Below are 20,004 nucleotides of genomic sequence, written 5' to 3' on the forward strand. Positions count from 1 at the left end.
TGGGATGAGCGCAACGGTACAGGAACAGCATGAAAGGTGAGCGGGAAAGCAAAGGGGGGCATTTCCTTGGCAAATGTCTACAAAGACTATCGTCTTTTGACGACATTTGCAACGAAAGGAGCAGATACGCGGTCAATTTTTATTTTTAGCAGCCGGCGTGCATGCTCCGCCTACTACTGGCTGCGTGGCACTGCTTTTCGCGTTGGCAGTGCTAGCGACAGCACTTCAGTTCTAGCATAGGGAAAACTGGCGTTTGAAGGCCAGATGAGAGGGCTCTAAAAACAACATGCTTGCTCACGACAATAATTGAAGGTTTCAACCTATGACTTGCGGCCCGCTTGCGTTTCTTGCGTGCGCCGCTGTCGCCGGGTCGCAAAAGAAGGCATCATAGCCACTTTATGAAGCCTCGCCGACGACGGTCCCCAGCACAATCTTTCACCACACTATCATCCCCTTTCACGTATTTGTAAACTGATTTTCAGAATAGTCCGAATCTGGCAGGCGACCAGTTTTAGCTGCTCCGCTGTGTGCCGATTCATGCGCGGTCCATGTCCACCGTGAATGCAGATGGTTTCCGCGGTCGTGTGCGTAGCGTTTCTGCCTGAAGAATACACTTCGTACTTGTCAGCATTATCTTGTAAACGATGCGCTATATCGACAAACTCAGCCAAGATCGTGTGAAGGATGGCGACGATAGACATTCGTCCCTACGAAGATACTCCGTGCCGTAGTGTCGCCAAGGTGTCGCTCTCGTAGACGCCGCAGTCCTCCCTGTTCTGTGACGCCGCCCGCGGGCCGCCGAAACCACCTGCGGCATACCCCTGAGCCGGATACGCTAATTGGCGGCAGCATTTGATGGAACCCGCCAATAGCGGTGCCGTAGTCTTCAGCGCCAGCGGCGTCATACGGGTTACTTCACACGCGAAAAGCAATGTCAATCTCTCTTGAATGGCGACGAGAATTCACATGTAAACAAGGAAAAGAAAAGAACACGTAATTTAGCAATAGCGCGCTTGAAATCGCGACCTATTTAGGGCCCCTTTAAAGAGACCCTGCAACACTTCTTTCAAATTTTTCGAACTCTTAAAATGCTTGCAGACGTAGTCAACCAACACATCCAGTCCATAGGTTAGAAGGTCGTGCAGTATACCTCAGCCCAGCATTACAGCTCTATGCCCATCAGATAACTGATGGGCATAGAAACTTGCTCAAAAAAATGTTTCCTCTCTTTAACGGTCTTGGCGTTCTTCGAGCGCTGCAATTACGTCCTCACAGCCGTGTAGTGGCTGCGGCCGGTTTTCCTTCAGTTGCAGCAATGAACGCATTCAAGAGCCACTTTAAAAATAAACCCCCAAAAGCAAAGCAGAAACGGATGGGAGAGCGCGGTATTTCTTGCATAATAATCGCAAAATCACAGGCGAGAAAAAAAAACGGGCTCGTCCGGGATTTGAACCCGGGACCTCTCGCACCCTAAGCGAGAATCATACCCCTAGACCAACGAGCCGGGTTAACCGCGTAGACTTGCGCTTTAAGATGAAGTATAATATTTTGGATAATTCAGACACTGCTGTAACCTCGCCTACCCAGCTGGCGTTGCTTTTTTTATATGCTAGCAAATTCAAGGGGTCAGTAAACTCTTTCCGTTCATTCTAAGCTTCCTGAAATACTACCACTAAATCTTTATCAAATACCTCGTTAAAGAAACCTTAATGTTTGAAACAGCCTATCCAGAGCGTTTTTTTACGAACCAGTTCACACAACGTCAAAAATACGCCATCTTTTAGTCCCTAATCATGCGTTATAATGCCTAAAACCGCGAATGTACCGCAAGACAGGAAAATGAAGTGTCTAGTTTTACAATAATCATCGTTTTCTGATTCATACATTTGTAAGGCCAAAACGTCATTGTGTTCTTATGTGTGCCGTGGTTGCTGCTATGATTCGTGACTTTAGTCGTAATTCCGCCTAAGTGGAAAAAACCTGTATAAATCAAAATATCGCTCCTCTTCTGTTTCGATTTTGTTATATTTATGACCCGTCTGCGGCCACATGCATTTAGGAAAGGAGTGATGGATAAAAACAGAAAAACAAACACGTTCTGGGTACAGTGATTGGTATATTGTGAAACATTATTAATTCATAACTATATACAATCACAGTACAGCGATTTAAGAAGGGGGAAACGATTTGGGAAACAATTGATGATGATGATGACATCCACGGGACCATGATTTCATTCTTTTTTTATTTATTTATTGATAATACCCTCAGGGTACATTGAAGTACATTGCAGAGGGGAGGGGCAAGAATACAATAAATATACACAAAAGTATACAAGGAAGCAGATGCAACATTTAAAAATATCGACAGCAAGAGAGAAAATAAATAAGAAACATAGAAGTGCATGATACATGAAGCAACTAAACCAGGTTTAACAATGCATTTTTGAATAGTATGGCGTCGGCTATGCTTGTTAGGGCGGCTGGTAGACAATTCCACTCATTGCTGGTTCTGGGAAAGAAGGACTGTTGGTATGCTGACGTGTTGCAGCGAGGCACGTTGACCTTTTGTAAATGATCGCGTCGAGATGATATGAATCGTGCAGGTTCAATCCAAAGTGAACGCAAAGAAGGATTTTGATAGAATATTTTGTGGAAGAGGAGAATTCGAGACTGCTTCCGGCGGGTAGCAAGTAATGGAAGATGTAAAGTCGCCTTCATGACAGTTACGCTAGCTGTACGATGATATTTAGCCAAGATGAAACGAGCTGAACGGTTTTGTATGGCTTCGACTGCGTGTGTTAGTGTAGCATGGCCTGGATCCCATATTGAAGATGCATACTCTAACTGTGGACGAACGTACGTGGTGAACAGCAGTAATTTTAATGATAACGGAGCTAAGTAAAAATTTCTTTTGAGGTATCCTAAAGTGCGATTAGCCTTGGCCGTTATGTATTCTACATGTGGTTTCCATGAAAGGGTGTTAGTAATGTGGACGCCCAGGTAACGGTAAGATTTGACTGATTCTAGGCAATTGTTGTTGAGGTAATACTTTGCGCACTCCAAGTTAGTACGGGAAACACGCATCGATTTACACTTGTTAGTATTGAGGTCCATTTTCCATACGTGACACCACTGGGAAATGTTGTTGAGGTCTGCTTGGATGGATAAGGTGTCGGTATCATTTGAAACTTTACGGTAGATCACGCAGTCGTCAGCAAAGAGGCATATTTGAGAGGATATGTTGTGAGGCAGGTCATTAACGTAAATTAAAAACAATAACGGACCCAAGACAGGCCCTTGGGGAACGCCAGAATCAACTGGAATTAGAGGTGAGTCAATGTCATTTGCCGTAACGAATTGGACGCGTGATGTGAGAAAGTGGCGTACCCAATTAAGGAGTGTGGGGTCAATATTTAGCGCGCTCATTTTGTACAGGAGGAGTGAGTGGTTAACTTTATCGAAAGCCTTGGCAAAATCGAGAAATATACAATCAACCGAATAACCAGAGTCGAGGCAAACATGTAAGTCATTAGTAAGTTTTAGGAGCTGTGTCTCACAGGAGAAACCTTTTCGGAATCCGTGCTGATTTAAGGAAAAGAAACAATTTTCTTCCAAAAATTTTACCAGATGTGAAAAAATGACGTGTTCCATTATTTTGCTTGGAACAGAGGTTAAAGTGATCGGTCTGTAATTTGATGGGTTATTAGCATCACCGGATTTGTAAAGAGGTACTATTTTTCCAGTTTTCCAGTCTTTGGGAAAAGTACCAGAATTATAGGATTGAGAAAATAAGCATTGTAAAATTATGGAACAATTTGCACTCGTATTTTTCAAAAACTTGTTGTTAATTCCGTCAATTCCGCAAGACGAAGTTAGTTTTAAATTATCAATTATTGCTTTAAGGCCAGCATAGGAAAAAACTATTGGATCCATTTGAAAATGATTTCTAGGCTCCAGCGCGGGACGAATGTCGGTGTTTATGGGCGACGAGAATGAATGGGCAAACGTGTTATTGAGCACTTCAGAACATAAGCTGCTTGGAATGTTCTTTTAATGTTCACTAAATAAGGGAATGTAAAAACCATCCTATGGCACTGCCTTAGTAAGCGCGATCAATACAGGAACTCATTGTCGATGTTTGAAGAACAGCTTACTTCGCAGACTTGAAAGGCACAATCGCTTGCAAAAAAAGAAAAAAAGAGAGAGATAAAGTAGGCGGTACCGGGTTAAATGGGAAGCGAAAATTTCTGCAGGCAATTATTGGCTTCAATAAACATATAACTAGCCCTAAAGCTTACATCCCGAGAGAAGGGAAGAGGCAGAGTTATTTTGACATAATTACTAGCGCTAATAATGAACAAGGGACAATGAAGGTCCCATTACGACTTGAGAAAGCACGACCGTCACATGCATGCGCGGACAGCGGGAGGAAACGGCAATAAATGCCAGGTAAATGGGCAAGTGATTGATTGATTTGAATGCAGGGTTTAGTGCGCTGACGCAACGAAGGCGATGAGGCGCGCCGTAGTGGAGGGCTCCGGATTAATTTTGACCACCTGGGGATCCTTACGTGCGCCGAAATCGGGCGTTTTTGCTTTTCGCCTCCATCAGAAAAGCGGCCGCCGCGGCCGGGAATCGAGCCCGCGACCTCGGGCTCAGCAGCGCAACGCCTTAGCCACTTAGTTAATGGGCAAGTGTCGGTTAACGTAATGCGCTACTCGATTTTCTCGATCCAGGGAACCATCTACCACCTGGAGATGTTGAGGCACATATATTTTTGTTGTGTTCAGTAATTTTCTCTTTTCCACTTCACCATTAATGGCCTACAATTTGGCACCCTCGCGAGAAGGTTTGCAGACCCACACCCTCGACCTACAAGTGAGGCTGGAGAGTTCTGCCGGCTTTTTCCCGCAACGCATCATTGCATCTATAATTCCCATAATCACCAAAAGCAAGAATTCCAAGTTTCCATTTTACTGTAATTTTGAAAGTACTCCATGCATTAAAATTGCTCTGTGGTAAAAGTGTAAATTACTTCGGACCACGTTTTTTCTCTAACGTGCACCGAAACCTTGTCGAAGGCAGCGTTACTGTTTTATCCTCCGTCAAGGAAGCAGCTTTCACTGCTAGAATCAAAGACCCGACATCTTTGGTAGTAGCGCAACGTCGTATCTTCTGCATGACGGCAGCGGGTTACCCTCGAAACTCGAACAGAAAAGAAAACGGGGCTTTTTTGTGAACGGAATCCTGGCCTCTTATAGCCCAAGCGAGAGCACGGTATTTCTTGTATAATATCCGCAAAATCACAGGTGAGAACGAAAACAGAAAAGCGGGCTCGTCCGGGATTAGAACCCGGGACCTCTCGCACCCTAAGCGAGAATCATACCCCTAGACCAACGAGCCAAGCTGACTACCGCGGCTTGCGCTTTAAGACGATGTATAATTCAGATAATTCAGACAATACTGTAATCTCGCCTACCCAGCTCGTGTTGCTTTTTTTATATGCTACCTAGGCATCGTTTTTGGCTACTTAGCCGGATCTTATCATTAAACAGGAGGCCCTGCGCGTCTCCTCGTCGTCTGCTAACTGCATCTCTAATGTGGCGCCGCACCAGAGGAATGCAACGGGAGTGTAACATGTCCATCCCGATTATCATACTCAAAAGCTTTTTTGTTGTTGTTGTAACAGTTGATTAATTGATTGTAGGGTTTAACGCGCCGACGCAACGCAGGCGATGAGGCGCGCCGTAGTGGAGGGCTCCGGATTAATTTTGACCACCTGGGGATCCTTAACGTGCGCCGAAATCTCGTACACACGGGCGTTTTTGCTTTTCGCCTCCATCAGAAAAGCGGCCGCCGCGGCCGGGAATCGAACCCGCGACCTCGTGCTCAGCAGCGCAACGCCTTAGCCACTGAGCCACCGCGGCGGGTATTGTTGTAACAGTCGAAAGCGAGCCTACTGAATACCCGATAAACCCTTGGAATTCCCACTTATCACAAGTCGAAAAAAAATTGGTCGCGTATCTGCTCCTTTCGTTGCAAATGACGTCAAAATACGATAGTCTTTATCGGATTTTGTGAAGTAAACGCGTCCCTTCGCTTTACCGCTCACCTCTCATGTTGTTCCTCTTGCGTCGCGCTCCTCCCAAGGTAAAGAAGCCAAATGTTCGCTTAAATCATTTTAAATTTCCCGCGTTCCACTGCTCCAAACCGGGTGTCTCGATGCGAACGCTGCCGTACGGCGAAGACGCGCGTTAATCGAGGCGCCCTACTTCAACGTTTATAGAACCGCGTTTCCCAACTCCACGTGCGTTGCAAGCAGAATGTGGAAACTATCTAGTGGAACCTTGCGTAACTGTTGCCGGTTGATTTCTTAAAATGGCGCCAGAAGCTATAGTGGCGCGGGCGACAGCAGGCGACGGCGGAGTGAATTCTTTTTCTGCAGTTGATGAAGTATTTAATTTCGCAAAAGTCAAGCCTGTTTGATTTTTTATAAAGGAACACTGCAAATATCACTTCTGTATTGATTTGTTGTCTCATATTTGCGTAATGTCTTGCTCTTCTTCAACAATGTTGACAAGTATGAACATTACACCGGACCGAGACGGGTAGATTTAGCTGTGACTATATAAGACTATTTCGCAGGCATTGTTTTGCTTTGGCCGGGTGGCTGAACCGAGTCATAGACAGACAGACGGACAGACAGACAGACAGACATACAGACAGACCAAAATTTCTGGGTTTAAGTAGCCCAAGAAAGACTATCGTCTTTAAAATGTCACACCGTTGCTTCTCCGGCTGATCTTGCCGATACGATCCGCCGCAGTTCAGACGGCGCACTTTGTACTACGTGTGGCAACTTGGAACCATAACGTTACAATAAAATGTTATGCCAAAAACCGTGTATGTGGGATGCTCAGCTGTTACACCAGTGAAATTGCCTTTGTAACCGCCACTGACGCCGAAGGAACACGTTCGCTCAATGCTAATCGCAAATAACTTCTACGCCTGAAGGGAGCGACGCACTGACATGCGTGGGAAAGAAGTAGGGGAAGACTCTTAAAGGCCAACAGCACTCAAATTTTACCTCGGCCTAATTTACTTCGAACGTACAGCACGTACCACCAAACCAACTGGGACGTGGCTGGTAGCCTCGTGAAAATGCGTTGTTAATTGGTCAGAAACGTATGAAAAAATTGGCCGCGTATCTGCTCCTTTCGTTGCAAATGCCGTCAAAAGACGATAGTCTTTATCGGCTTTTGCGAAGTAAATGCGTCCCTTCGCTTTACCGCTCACCTCTCATATTGTTCCTCTTGCGTCGCGCTCCTCCCAATGTAAAGACGCCAAAGGTTTGCTTAAATCATTTTAAATTTCCCGCGTTCCACTGCTCCAAACCGGGTGTCTCGATGCGAACGCTGCCGTACGGCGAAGACGCGCATTAATCGAGGCGCCCTACTTCAACGTTTATAGAACCGCGTTTCCCTACTCCACGTGCGTTGCAAGCAGAACGTGGAACCTAACCTATCTAGTGGAACCTTGCGTAACTGTTGCCGGTTGTTTGATTTTTTTATAAAGGAACACTGCAAATATCACTTCTGTATTGATTTGTTGTCTCATATTTGCGTAATGTCTTGTTCTTCTTCAACAATGTTGACAAGTATGAACATTACACCGGACATAGACGGGTAGATTTAGCTGTGACTATATAAGACTATTGCGCAGGCATTGTTTTGCTTTGGCCGGGTGGCTGAATCGAGTCACAGACAGACAGACAGACAGACGGACAGACAGACAGACAGACATACAGACATACAGACAGACCAAAATTTCTGGGTTTAAGTAGACCAAGAAAGACTATCGTCTTTTATAGCTTCGTCGCAGGCGACGTTGCACCTGCCGGCGGATCGCGCAAGCAGCCATGACGCTGAACTGACATTGCGGCCGGCCTTGCGCTTTTTCCTACGGCCAGCCAGGGCGCGGCCGCTCGATGGGTGGCCAGGGGGAGGAGAACCTGTCGAGCTTAAGACCTTAGTCGAGCTCCGCTCGGCGCGCTTCTCGAAGGACTGCGGCGAGGGTGAAGCGTAGCGCACTAGCGCACATGCTTATTCTGGCCGTCCGGCTGCGTGCGGCCGCTCGCTCGTCGGCTGGGGCGGCTGGAACGTCACATCAGCGTGACCGTAATGGCCGCGCTCTTCTCAATTTCGGTTTTAAATCTCCGATTTTTGATGGCCGTTTGCGCCGCCCATACGCGTATTTCAGCTGTCATATTTTGTATCTTGCAGACTTTTTAGGCAGACTACACGGAAATAACCATTTCAAGAGGTTGAAATTGTGAGTGGAGTTGGCCTTTAAATTAATGGAGGTACAACAAAAGCAAATTCTCTGCAAAAAAAGAAAGCTCGGGAAGTGCAACGGCTGGACCGGTTAGAGTTGCTGTTGTTATTGTTGATGAAGATATTGATGATGATGATGATCTGGATATTTTTCGCTCTAACCCATAAGGGGGGTTGATCAGGGCTAAATCACTGATTGTGCTTCGATTGTACTTCGTTCTATGGCATCATCTTGTAGTGGAAATATGATGACGATGATGATGACGACGACTATGATGATGATGTTGATGATGATGTCGCAAGGTTGACTTTGGCGCCGCATGACGCGCGTCGCTGTCATTAGGAACGACAGGCGGGGCAAGCCTGCGTTCGCAGCGAATGGGGACACGCCACAGGCGCCCTTCCACGCATGAGCCACCTGTATACGTTCGCATAAAACTCGCCAATCAGAGCGCTCGGCGTGGCGCGCGAGCACTGATATGTGGTCCACGCTCGTGTCCCACTCCGGTCACTTTATTCCTCCAGGCCGTTCGTCAAGGCGCTCTCCGATTCTGGCAGTGCTCGGCAGCTTCTCTGTGTTCCAAGGCCGGCGAAGTTCTAAGATGCGGAAGACGGTGGACGTCAAGGCCGGGCACCGCGGCAATCAGATCGGCGCAAAGGTAAGAGAGACTACTCATTTTTTAATGTCCAATCTCAGGCCGCTCTTTGATTCTGTGCGAAGGGGGTTCTGTTACGCCTAACTGATTGCAAATTCGCCCTTCTGACCACGTCCCTTCTACAAGCACGCGCTTTCCTTGCTAGCGCCTTAAGCCTTGTGCTGAGCGTGTACTTGCTTCGCGATAGCCTACGAGTAGGCATTTGTTGTATGCCCACAAGCCCCGGAAAGACGGCTCTAAGCCATACCCTTTACTAATGCTTGCGCAATGACCTGCAAGTCAAGGTCGTCTTCCAGCCTTGGCAAGAGCGTATGGGCGCAAATTACTGTTCGCTCCCGATAATTTCACCTATGTACACCGCCTTTTCACCGTAAGGAGTATGCATTGGCGCTTGCAAGGCAACGTTCGTGAAATAGTGTCGTGACTCGCCCGTGTTCTCATCATCCTTTGTCACGCCTTCTTTGCACAACTTGATTTTCGTCTTAATTTCACTCTCACTGCCAGTTCCCCAAGGCCCTATTGTCGCGCGCTAATTGAGTGCTGGTTCTTCAGAACGCTTTTTTCTTTTTTTTGCGGTGTAAAAATTGCAAGTAAAAACGCGCTACCGTACTCTTGCTTTTCTTTAGTTGATCGTTCATCGCGTAAGGGAGGTAATTAAATACACCCTTGTGATTTAGTCAGTGCATTAATTAGTGCTTCATTTGGTTAATTTTATGCATTGTTATTTTAGATAATCGCTTGAGCGCGCTGGATTATATGCCCCTTTGTGATTTCATTCGTTCAACGTTGTTTTTAGTAATTCCGTGGGGCGCTGTTTAGGTAGACCTTTTCGACTTTGTTAACGCATTTTTGGTGCTTTTATGCTGTATTTTTTGTCCTGCCACTAACGATGGTTTCCAGGTTTGGCTGTCAATAGCCGAACAGGGCGACGTTTCGTTTGGTTATAGTATTTGATTTTTTTCGTTTTTTTCTTACAATGATCTACATTTACATTATTCAAACGATTAGGTGTCTTAGCTTTACCAGTTATATGTTTTTGTGCAAATGCAATGAGTTTGTCGCGTTGGGGTGTTTTGCAAATAATGCTTGCGCATGGCAAAAGGCGCGCCGCGACATCCGCTTAATAGGGTACCCAGACAACGGCGTCCATTGATTTGCCCTATCGAGCGGAAGGGTGGACAAATGTCTTGGTCCAGAAGGTGGCTTCGCGCTCTTCACTGCATTGCGACGGTTTCGTACTTTGTCGGTAGTGAACTGGAGCAGTGGCCGTCGTGGCCCTGCTCGCTTCTCCACGTAGTTCCGCGCATGCCCAGGTGTTGCTCGGCAGCGCACGCTCCTTTTTTCGTGGTTGGTTTATATGACAGGAATATTCATCGTGGCCAATGGGAAGAATTTGTGGGCCGTTCTTCTACGCTGGGCTCGGAAATTACGTGACGGCAGGGTTTTCGATCAAGAGCCAAGTAATGCTCTCGCGTTAAGCAAGTGCTCCGACCTCACACATGTGCTAACATGAGTTCACGCCCCATTATAGTACTATTGGTTTTCACGATTGCTTGTTTACTTGTTTGCGTGGGGGTTTCCACGAAATCATATTTCGTTTTGTGTCAGTGATTGCCCGCACGTCATTGTATCTTCTTTGAAGCCAGCATACAGACATGCGATTGTCCCAGCCACTCGCGTGCAACTAACTAGATTAATTGAGGTTTAACGCGTCGATGCTACACAGACGATGATGAGTGCTGTGGTGGAGGGCTCCGGATCAATTTTGACCACCTGGGGATCTTCAGCGTGTACCTAAATATCGAATACACGGGCGTTTTCGCTTTTCGCCACCATCAGAAAAACGGCCGCCACGGCCGCGATTCGAACCCACGTCCTCGGGCTCAGCAGCACAACGCCTTAACCACTGAACCATCGCGGCGGGCCTCGCGTGGAGTTTCCTCGAATAAACTTATCATTGCCTTCTAGCTAAGTCGCTTTTTTTTTCTTTGGGAACAACATACACCATTCAATCTTTTATTGTACGCAAACCACATGCTTGATGTCCTCGTCATATTTTTTCTCCAATCGCTACTGCACCCCTGTTTCTAGGCCGCAAGGTTTCGACTTCGTTACTCTTAATAAGGAACCACTTAATCATGTTACTGAAGCTGGCATACACGCTCACTTGACAATTTTGTTGGAGTGATTCGCGTGTTGCGGGGAGTTTTGGCGATCGTTTCCTGCCAAAATAACATTGTTCAGAAAGGCTTATTCAGCCCTGCCACCTAAATTAAGGGAAGTAAACTGTATAAATAGTTGATAACCACTGAACACGGTTGATACATACCTTTCAAGGTTGACGCATTAGTTCCACTCTGGTTAATTGTAGTTTATCTCGTGATTCCGCAAAAAAGTATGTTTTAGTGGAGGGTATAATGACATGCACTTCAAAATTCCACTTCAGGTTTTGACTCAAGTGGAATTGAGCTTTAGAAAACTGTACAGTTCATGCTGAGCTCAAATTTCGCATTAAGAAGTATCGCATAATAGAGAGCCCATTTTTTCCACGGTCGACCATTTGGTCTGCTTGCTGGAATCGCCTGGAATATCAGTTCGATTTTGGGTGCTCAACGGTTCCCACAATTTTCCCATTGCTGTGTGGTAAGGACAATTAGTCATCGCTTGTGTTTGTTACTAGTGTCGGTGTAAATCATCTCTTATAAATGGTCTCTTCTGATAAACGTGAGACCGCTTTGCAGGAATCATCACATATGTTGCAAGTGGCTGAAGGGCCACCATAGGTGCTCTTATGGCACCTACAAAGCGGTCATTTGCTACAATGTGATGCCTTCTAATCAATACTGTATGCATGTGCTACCTGTTCGCCAGATTTTATTGCGCTTTGCCTTATGCATGTGCTACCTGTTCGCCAGATTTCATTGCGCTTTGCCTTAGTTCTTACAATGATCCCCCCATCCCCTTCTATGTGCAGTTCTGGGAGATGACCTCAGATGAGCATGGCATCGACGGCAGTGACAAATACCGTGGCGACTTTGATTTGCAGCTGGAACGCGTTAACGTCCACTACAATGAGGTCGCCGGTACGGCTTCCAGCCTTCTGCACTGTTCCTCTCTGGCTTCTAGTAGGCTCACATGCTAAGCCCACATGTTCTAGGCCCTTCCTTAGGTATGTAGGCTTCATGCTCCCTAAAGTTAACAGATGGAAATTTTCTCCTCACATAGTAAACTGATACAAACTGTCCTCACGTGTTAACAAAAATTGCCAGCCAATCTTACCCCTATTAATTCTTTACTTACTGCAGTCAGGCCTGCCAGCGTAGCCCAGGGCTGTATTTCCTGCCTATTTTGTTTTTTAAGAAGTACTGCCTGGGGCGAGTGAGTGGGCCGTTGGTTGACCGGGCCTCTGTGACCCCGTCGCAGGAGGCAGATACGTGTTGCGGTCCATCCTGGTGGACGTGGAGCCTGGAGCCATGAACGCAGTGCGGGGCGGACCTGTTGGTCGCTTGTTCGGTCTCAACAACTGCGTCTTCGGTGCGTGCTCCCTTCGTTGCACTTGCTAGCCCTATTTGTCAGATGGGACCAGTATTTTGCTATATGGTCCATGTCCAATGCGATTTCTTGCTCAATTACCTTGAGGGTGGTATTGCGCGCCTTTGTTCACCTGGATTCTTGATTCCCAGTTATTGCGCGTGACCCTACTGTGCCTTGTACGGCGTCACCCAGCTCTTCTATTGTTGCAATCCCTCGTCCAGGAATTTCTGCTAATTTTTGTAAAGATAATACGAATTTCACTTTTCCTTACAAGCTATCTTTTTAAATGCTTTAATGGCTGGTATGTGTGTCAGTATATATATGCTGGAAGTAGCTCCTTCCGGACTTTTTAATCGTTGTATTACTTTAGGAGTGTATTTATTGTGATGCTTTATTGCATTGCAGGTCATAGCGGTGCCGGCCACAACCTGGCCAAGGGCCATTACACCGAGGGTGCCGAGCTGGTGGACTCTGTGCTTGTCGTGGCGCGCACGGATGCCGGGGAGGGTGACTTCCTGCAGGGCTTCCAGTTGACCCACTGCTCCCTCGGCGGAGCAACCAGCACCGGCATGGACACCCTGCTCGTATTGAGGATCCCCGCGGAGTACCCTGACGGCATCATGAACAGTTTCAGCGTTCTCCCCTCGCCCAAGGTCTACGATCCAGTGGTGGGGCCCTACGACGCCACCCTGTCCGTGCACCAGCTGATCGCGAACGCAGACGAGACATTCTGCAAGGACAAGGGGTTTCTGTGCGACATCTGCTTTCGCGCACTGAAGGGTACCATGCCCACCTGCGGTGACATCAACCACATCTTCTCAGCCACCATGTCGAGTGTCCCAACTTGCCTCAGGTAGGTTCTTCCTACGGCCCTTGGACTGCCCTGCTCGTGCTCGCGTTTCTCTATTGAGCCTAATGGAGCTTCGCTCTGAAAAAATCAGGCAACATGTCAATCTGTTTTAATTGCACGGAAATTTATTCTGTTCCTACTTCCACCTCTTATTACGCCAGAGTGACCACGCAACGCGTACTACCTTGCATTGGCGATGGTTAACCAAGTTCACTACACGGCGCATTGCCTAGATGAATTGTGCATTTTTTCTCCAAGTCTCCTACGTTTGAGGCAACAGTGGCACGTGACATTACTCGTTGCTTCGAACAGTTGCCACTTCGTGCAACTTTTGTACCACTTTCGTGCCGCAGGATCCTCGGGCGAATGAACAGACAGCTTCGCAAACTGGGGGTGAACGTGGTCCCGTTTCCTCGCCTGCACTTCGGGTGGGGATTCGCTCCGCCGCTCGAATGGGACACGCAGCTGTGCTGAGCTCTGTTCGGGCCCCAGTTGTCTCAGCAGATGTTCGACGCAAAGACCATGATGGTATAGTGCGGCCCTCGGCGCGGCCGACCTTGAGGTTGGCGGCCCTCTTCCGTAGCCGCATGTCAACGCGAGAGGTGGATGAACAAATGCTGAATGTCCGGAAGAGGAACTCCTCTTGCTTCATTGAGTGGATCCCGAACAATGTCAAGGTGGCTGTGTGCGACATTCCACCTCGGTGCTCAAGATGTCCGCCACCTTCACTGGCAACTCCACCGCCATTCAGAAGCTGTTCAAGCGCCTCTCATAACAATTTAGGGATGGGTTACGTCTGCTATGAAAATTTTGTATATCTGATTGAATAAAAAAGGCGTGTTTAAATTCGAAGGACAGCCTGTGATCACACGTTGTTTAGCACCTTCTACAGGATTTATGCTGACAGTATCAAACGCCTTGATATCGATGCCTTCTATTATTCTGTTTGCCCTCGGTGCATATACTATAGTAGCAATGTGCCCATGTATCCACCAACATGCCCCAACTGCAAAGAATATCTAAAACTGAACCACACCACGTGGGCTTGCCAGCAGACACCATCAGGCCCCATTATTCTTATCCCACCCTCCAGCAGTGGGAGGCCACGCTCAGCAGCTCGGACCCCGAGGATAAGCGACAGTGGGTGGACCAAGCCCAAGGACCAAGAGCCGCTGCAGGAGCCCTGGTCTAAGGGCTTCTCCCGCTTTAGAGCGCAAACCTCCTCTCATACGAAATGTTTTACCACCACAAACACCACTGTGAAGGTGCAGAGCCTGTTGGGCAGTGGCGTGTGGTCTAAGGCCCATTTGAAAAGGATGTAGGACTTTGAGAGCATTCGCCCTATTAATGTAGTAAGGGGAAGACATAAACTTATATTGGGCGTAAGTTTGGTGGAGAGGCAGTGGGGTAGGGATGGTATTCCCATCCCTACCCCACTGCCTCCCCACCAAAGAATTTGCGCCTGCCTCCCCACCAAGGAATTTATCAAGCAAAAGGCAGTGCACTGCGGTCCCAGCGAATGTGTATCCCCTCTCATAAGCCGGTTTTGGGGATTTTGGGAAGGTTTTTTAAATCGTAATTTGTAGAGCGTCTTCCCACACGATCCTAGCCGATTTGGCGGCGTGCAGTGCGAGTTCTAAATCGATCCGGTTCGCTGACTAGCCATACGTGAGGTCTTATGGCTAGCCTTGCTGGCTACAGAGGCTTTTACGTTCTTGTGAGGGTCGCCAGTAGCAAGCTAAATGTAGAGGTGCCCCAAAAAGTAAACAGAGCCCGGGTTGGAGCTTTTGAGGGGATTACTCTGCCATGTGCCTAACCAGCAACCTCTAAGTGATTTTTCAAGAAAGTAATTCTAGAATAAAATCGGGCCGCACATATTCTATTTATGCTGGCAGCCGCATAAAATATAGATTATTCCTATTTGACGAAGTTGTGCTCCGTTTACTTTTTGGGGCACCTGTACCTTTGTCTAACCCTTTGTGATGTGCTACAGCTGCGGAGCTGGTCATCTGCCTTCCCAGAGTGGAATGGCTCTTCATTTTTTTAACCAGCCTGTTAATTATGAATTGGTTTATTTTTTAATTTTTAGTGTAAAAATTTGCCTGCCATTCAATAATTCTTTCAGTTCGACTTTTCTGCTGTTTTATTTTCCTCCAATTTTACTTTCCCTTTGCTGTGCCTTTTTCTTGGGGCAGGAGGGGGGGGGGGTAATTTATTTTTGCAAACACATGCTGTTACCTGGCTACCCTATCAAAATGCGTTTGGGCCGTTAAGGGCTTAGCAAACGAAATGAAATGAAATGCGCGCAAGAGAGCTTCTACTCCATTTTCATTCCTGCTCCGCAGCTACCCCTCTAAATTATTTTGTTTGTAATTAACTCCAAGGATAAACCTGTCCCACTATTCCTACACTAAAAACGTCCTTTTTCCCATCGTCTTTTTAATGCAAAGCAAAAAAACCAATTTTTTTATTTTCTTTTTCTTTTTACTAATACGATGTGGTTTAATCTTCTAGCCATTATTTTGTTGTGCACTCGCAGCATCTGAGTGTCAGCGCACTCGGAAAACATAGCTGAGGCAGAGTTGCAATGTTATTCCAAACAACAAGCAACGATTTCAAAATTTTAGCACTCCAGTTGGTTAGATTCGTTGTTAAATACTATGACACTCACGTAACAGACTGTTAATTTTCTTGCGAAAATACCTATCGCTCAACATTTTTGGTTTCGTTTTTTTTTTCATTTTGTTTCCTTAGCTTTGTTCTGTTTTTACAGTGTGCCTTGCGGCACATTTTTTGTGACCAGCGACTCAGTACTACCGCCGAGTAAGAATCGAGTGTGACACCCCTGGCGACGTACTTGCGAGCGGAACCGTCACCCAACACGGTCGGATAACAAGCTTCTCTTCACACTCGGCGATTCACGCCAGCGTTTCTCAGAAGCACTTATGTTTCAATGGCAAAATCAAGGGACGCCACCACAGACTCAAACGAATCATCTTCAGCAGCAGCAGCACAACCAGCAGCGTCATCATGGTTATTTTATTATCACCGCCAACATCATCGCGCCACTTACATTTAGATAAGATAAGTAATTGATAAGTTACTCTTTATGAGTGTAAACAAAGGCTCAGGCACCTCCCATAGCGGGGCTATTGGAGGTACCTGCGCCTGAAGCAACAGAGTTCTTCGTTTCAGACATCATTGCCACAGTAAAAAGTTATTTTTTTTTTCAACCTGATGCTAATTTCTGCGATGGGACACAACTCTGAGACAAAAATTTATGCACCCCTTCGTCCAACAACGAAGATGGTTCAACGCAAAGCTTTCTCGCGGATTCCTTGGCTGTCGCCTGTTTTTTCGGTCTAGTTTTGCACGTACATTCACCCCTCTTCAAATACAAACTGCTTCGACCGTACCGAAATGGCACAATCAGATATAATAAATTAAAAAAATGGCGCAATCAGATAGACGTTAGTTTGGTAACGCGAGCGAATCAGGTTCGACTCCTACCACGGGAAGCGTTTTAATTTTTCTTCACTTCGCCCATGATGATGATCATCATCATCATCAGAGAAAGTTGGCTTTCTCTCAGTGCGTTTTGGGTGGACTACGGACGACAGCAGTGATAGGCTGAAAGCCTCGCTTTTATATCCCCTTACTGTGGTAGAGTCACGCAGCATCACCATAGGAACCCGTGAGATCACGTGTGTCTCTCAACATCACCTTGTTAGCTCTTCGTTATTTTTAGGTCGAGATTGTCGTTTGAACAAGGCAATAACGCTCACGAGGTTATTTACATTACCCCCAAAGTCAGATGATGAAGGTAGTGACTCCACTAAAAACTTCCGTGTCGCCCGACGATATCATTCCCCGATTAGCGATCTCTTGCCATTCATGTTGCCATGCAAGGCCCGCAAGCGCGGATAATCGCTCTGAAGTCACGTGATATGAGTCGTTACTAAGACAGCAGCGCACGTATTTCCCGAACTATCGCGTAATTAGACAGATAAGTATATTATCGGTGTTAGCAGATGTCATTGGGCTGATTCGTCAGGGTAGCGTAGCATCAGTAATCAAATGCAAACACACCTATAACTCAATAAGTTCGGAGTTTGACGCCTCCAATCGTCACCAGCAGATTGTAGTAGGAATTACATCACTAATGAAAAAAATCAGTTGCCCCTCGGAACGACAGAGACGACGAAACACGAAGCTTTCCAAAATCAAGTTCAACACTAAACAAACCAACCCGGAAGCGAACAGCTTTTTCCATTGTTTCTTACCGGGACGGTTTGCTGCATTGTGAACCAACAAAGAAGCGAACACCTGTTTTCCATTTTGTCTTATCGGGACGGCTTACGGCACCGCGATTATGCTCTCTAGTTCTATGCCGATAGTGGCATTCCGTGGCTATCTAATTTTGTACGTTCATGACGCCTCTCCAAATACAAACTACTTCGACCATCCTGGTGCGGGAAATCGGATAGATGTCGGCTTCATAACGCGAGGGACCCACGTTCGATTGCGACCACGGAAAGCGTTTTGTGTTTCTTGTTCAGTCATGATCATCATCATCGTCAGAGAAAGTTGACTTTCCTTGCAGTCCGTTTTGGGGTAGACAAACCACAGACGACATCAATGAGAGGCTGAAAGTTACGCTTTAAAAGAACTAACGTGACTGTTAATACCTTGATTTGCCCGCCACTTTGCAGCGACGGGCTGTACAGCGGAGGCCATCCGCGGAGTGATTGTATCCGGCCTGAGGAGAACCCTCAAGACCGGGCTGCCCAGCTTGGATGCCATGCACCGGTCATCCAAAGCGTGGTTAAGGCGGGAGCACTAGACTCTCGAAATGGAAAACGCACTCCTGAGTGGTAGTGGCTCGCTTTGAGAACCGGCCTTCACCAGCTGATTCTCATTTCCATTCCCTGTACTTCGTCCTCAAGTTTCTGAGTCTAGCAATGTCCAGTCACACTTCAATCGAGATCGGTAGTGTTGAATTTGATCGTGAATCGTACGCAGCTAAAAAACAACAAAAAAAAAGAAAGCAACGTATGCATCGCTAAATTCACGGCAGCAAAGCAATAACGACGCCTCACATCTTCAAGCTTCCCTGCAGCTTGGGTGGTGTGACGCTTTTGCTCTTTTGTTCGCGCCTGGAGGCACTGAGAAAGCTACAGATATTGCTAACGCGGGACGGAGATCCTCATTTTGCTCAGCGTATCAAGTACAGTCGTTAAAACGCTTGCCTATAGCACAGCTTTCGTACTTTCAGCCTTATCCTGCTTCACCAGAGCTAGATTTGCAGAAAACTATACAGGGGCGTTGTGAAGTCTAAGCCCACCCCTGTTGTCTCCAACGTGTTTGTAAAAAGTATGCTTTGGCAGTTTTCAGATGTAACTAGTTGAAGTTGAACTCGCTGTTTCAGACAAGTGTTTTACCGACTGTACTTTGTCAGTCTCAGCTGTACTTTTGTTGCGGTTTTCTTTAAACCTCTAGCGAAGCTTCTTATTACCGAAACACAAAAAAAAGCCCGAGAAAAGCTGTGATATTGCTTGTGTGATGTCACATAAGCTCAGGATGAACTCCCTGGCGTTTAAAGACGCACAGAGGCAAAACAAAAATCATTTTCAACAACTTTCCTAGTTATTCGATGGGCGTGGCGCAATAATATTTGGCTCAGGTATCTCGTGGCCACCGTGCTTACAGATCACGTTCCAAAAGCGTTTCAAGGGCTAAATAATGCTATAAACCAATGTATGCCACGGTCTCAGGTCTAGCCAATTTCGGAAATAGTAACAATACTTCCAGGTGTATAAGATGCAGGATAAAGATCCTAATCAGTTGTGTAACGAGAATTTTTGGTGGATTGCTCTAGCCATATATTACAGTGGTCCAGTGGCACTGGCTTGTCACTTTTTCGCTTCGAACCTCCCGTAACTGGACACGTGCAAGCAACCCAGCTAGCTTGGCCTTATGACCCGACTTCAGTGAACATGTTTGCAGTCAGCGCACCTGCTCCTCCACCGCACACAGGCGGCTTTTCCCAGACAGACGTGGATGTGAAGTGGAGAAGGAGCTGGTAAGGGCACACCTGATATTGGATTTAACTCACTCTAATTCTTCCACGGGGCCACTTGCGGTGAGCTTCATCTGGAAGTTTAAGCATGCATAGTGCAGGGGTGTAGCCAGGTTTTTTTCGGGCGGGGGGTCCGCGGTTGACCAAAAGATGGGAGGGGGAAATATGTGGCTACGCCCCTGGCTACGCCACTGGCATAGTGGAATACAATAGGTAACGTCCAATGGTTCGTGACTGATATTTACGCGGCCTATGCCTGCCTGTGCTCTTCCTATGTCTCAGCGCTCGGCCTGTGGCGTTTTTTCTATGGCTAGACTATGCACACTGTTTAGTAAGTGATGAACCGTTGCCAACTGGCCTAGTTGTCTATTCGGGTGCCCATGTTCTTCCCAGGACGAAAGGAGGAAGGTGAACACGCAGACACTTCCGAACCTCGGACTCCTATCAACATACTCCTCACGATGAAGTGTGTTGATACTTGTCATATTGTCAAACAACTAACCCTTGCAGCTGAAGTCGCCCATGCACACATCCCTGTGCCCGCCTTTTA

General features: G+C 46.8%; 1 protein-coding gene and 2 non-coding genes across 4 annotated transcripts; 1 reads left to right on the forward strand and 2 right to left on the reverse strand.

The window, feature by feature from the left end:
• Window positions 1-1,432: 1,432 nt before the first annotated feature.
• Window positions 1,433-1,504, reverse strand: Trnap-agg (transfer RNA proline (anticodon AGG)). The gene has a single exon. It is a non-coding gene; the product is annotated as a tRNA-Pro (tRNA).
• Window positions 1,505-5,333: 3,829 nt separating this feature from the next.
• Window positions 5,334-5,405, reverse strand: Trnap-agg (transfer RNA proline (anticodon AGG)). The gene has a single exon. It is a non-coding gene; the product is annotated as a tRNA-Pro (tRNA).
• A 3,429-nt stretch (window positions 5,406-8,834) lies between these two features.
• On the forward strand, window positions 8,835-14,617 carry LOC144173077 (tubulin beta-4B chain-like). 2 transcript variants are annotated; one of them, XM_077701595.1, is made up of 5 exons: window positions 8,835-8,994; window positions 11,966-12,074; window positions 12,415-12,525; window positions 12,931-13,378; window positions 13,729-14,617. In XM_077701595.1, the coding sequence occupies exons 1-5, from the start codon at window positions 8,938-8,940 to the stop codon at window positions 13,847-13,849; spliced, it is 846 nt and encodes a 281-aa protein (XP_077557721.1). In that variant the 5' UTR covers window positions 8,835-8,937; the 3' UTR covers window positions 13,850-14,617. The 2 variants fall into 2 exon arrangements, with proteins under 2 accessions (XP_077557721.1, XP_077557728.1); XM_077701602.1 differs by having other exon boundaries at window positions 8,962-8,994; window positions 11,966-12,160.
• Window positions 14,618-20,004: the final 5,387 nt, after the last annotated feature.

Source organism: Haemaphysalis longicornis, unplaced genomic scaffold, assembly GCF_048455015.1.
Source record: "Haemaphysalis longicornis isolate Haplotype H1 unplaced genomic scaffold, Haemaphysalis longicornis Haplotype H1 scaffold_1, whole genome shotgun sequence".
Taxonomy (NCBI): domain Eukaryota; kingdom Metazoa; phylum Arthropoda; class Arachnida; order Ixodida; family Ixodidae; genus Haemaphysalis; species Haemaphysalis longicornis.

What these genes read in the sequence shown, in the direction of transcription:
- LOC144173077 (XM_077701595.1), top strand. Translation starts at nt 8,938, where the DNA reads ATGCGGAAGACGGTGGACGTCAAGGCCGGGCACCGCGGCAATCAGATC. An exon ending in TCTCAACAACTGCGTCTTCG is followed by an intron (nt 12,526 to 12,930) that starts GTGCGTGCTCCC and finishes ATTGCATTGCAG; the next exon opens with GTCATAGCGGTGCCGGCCAC. An exon ending in AGTGTCCCAACTTGCCTCAG is followed by an intron (nt 13,379 to 13,728) that starts GTAGGTTCTTCC and finishes TTCGTGCCGCAG; the next exon opens with GATCCTCGGGCGAATGAACA.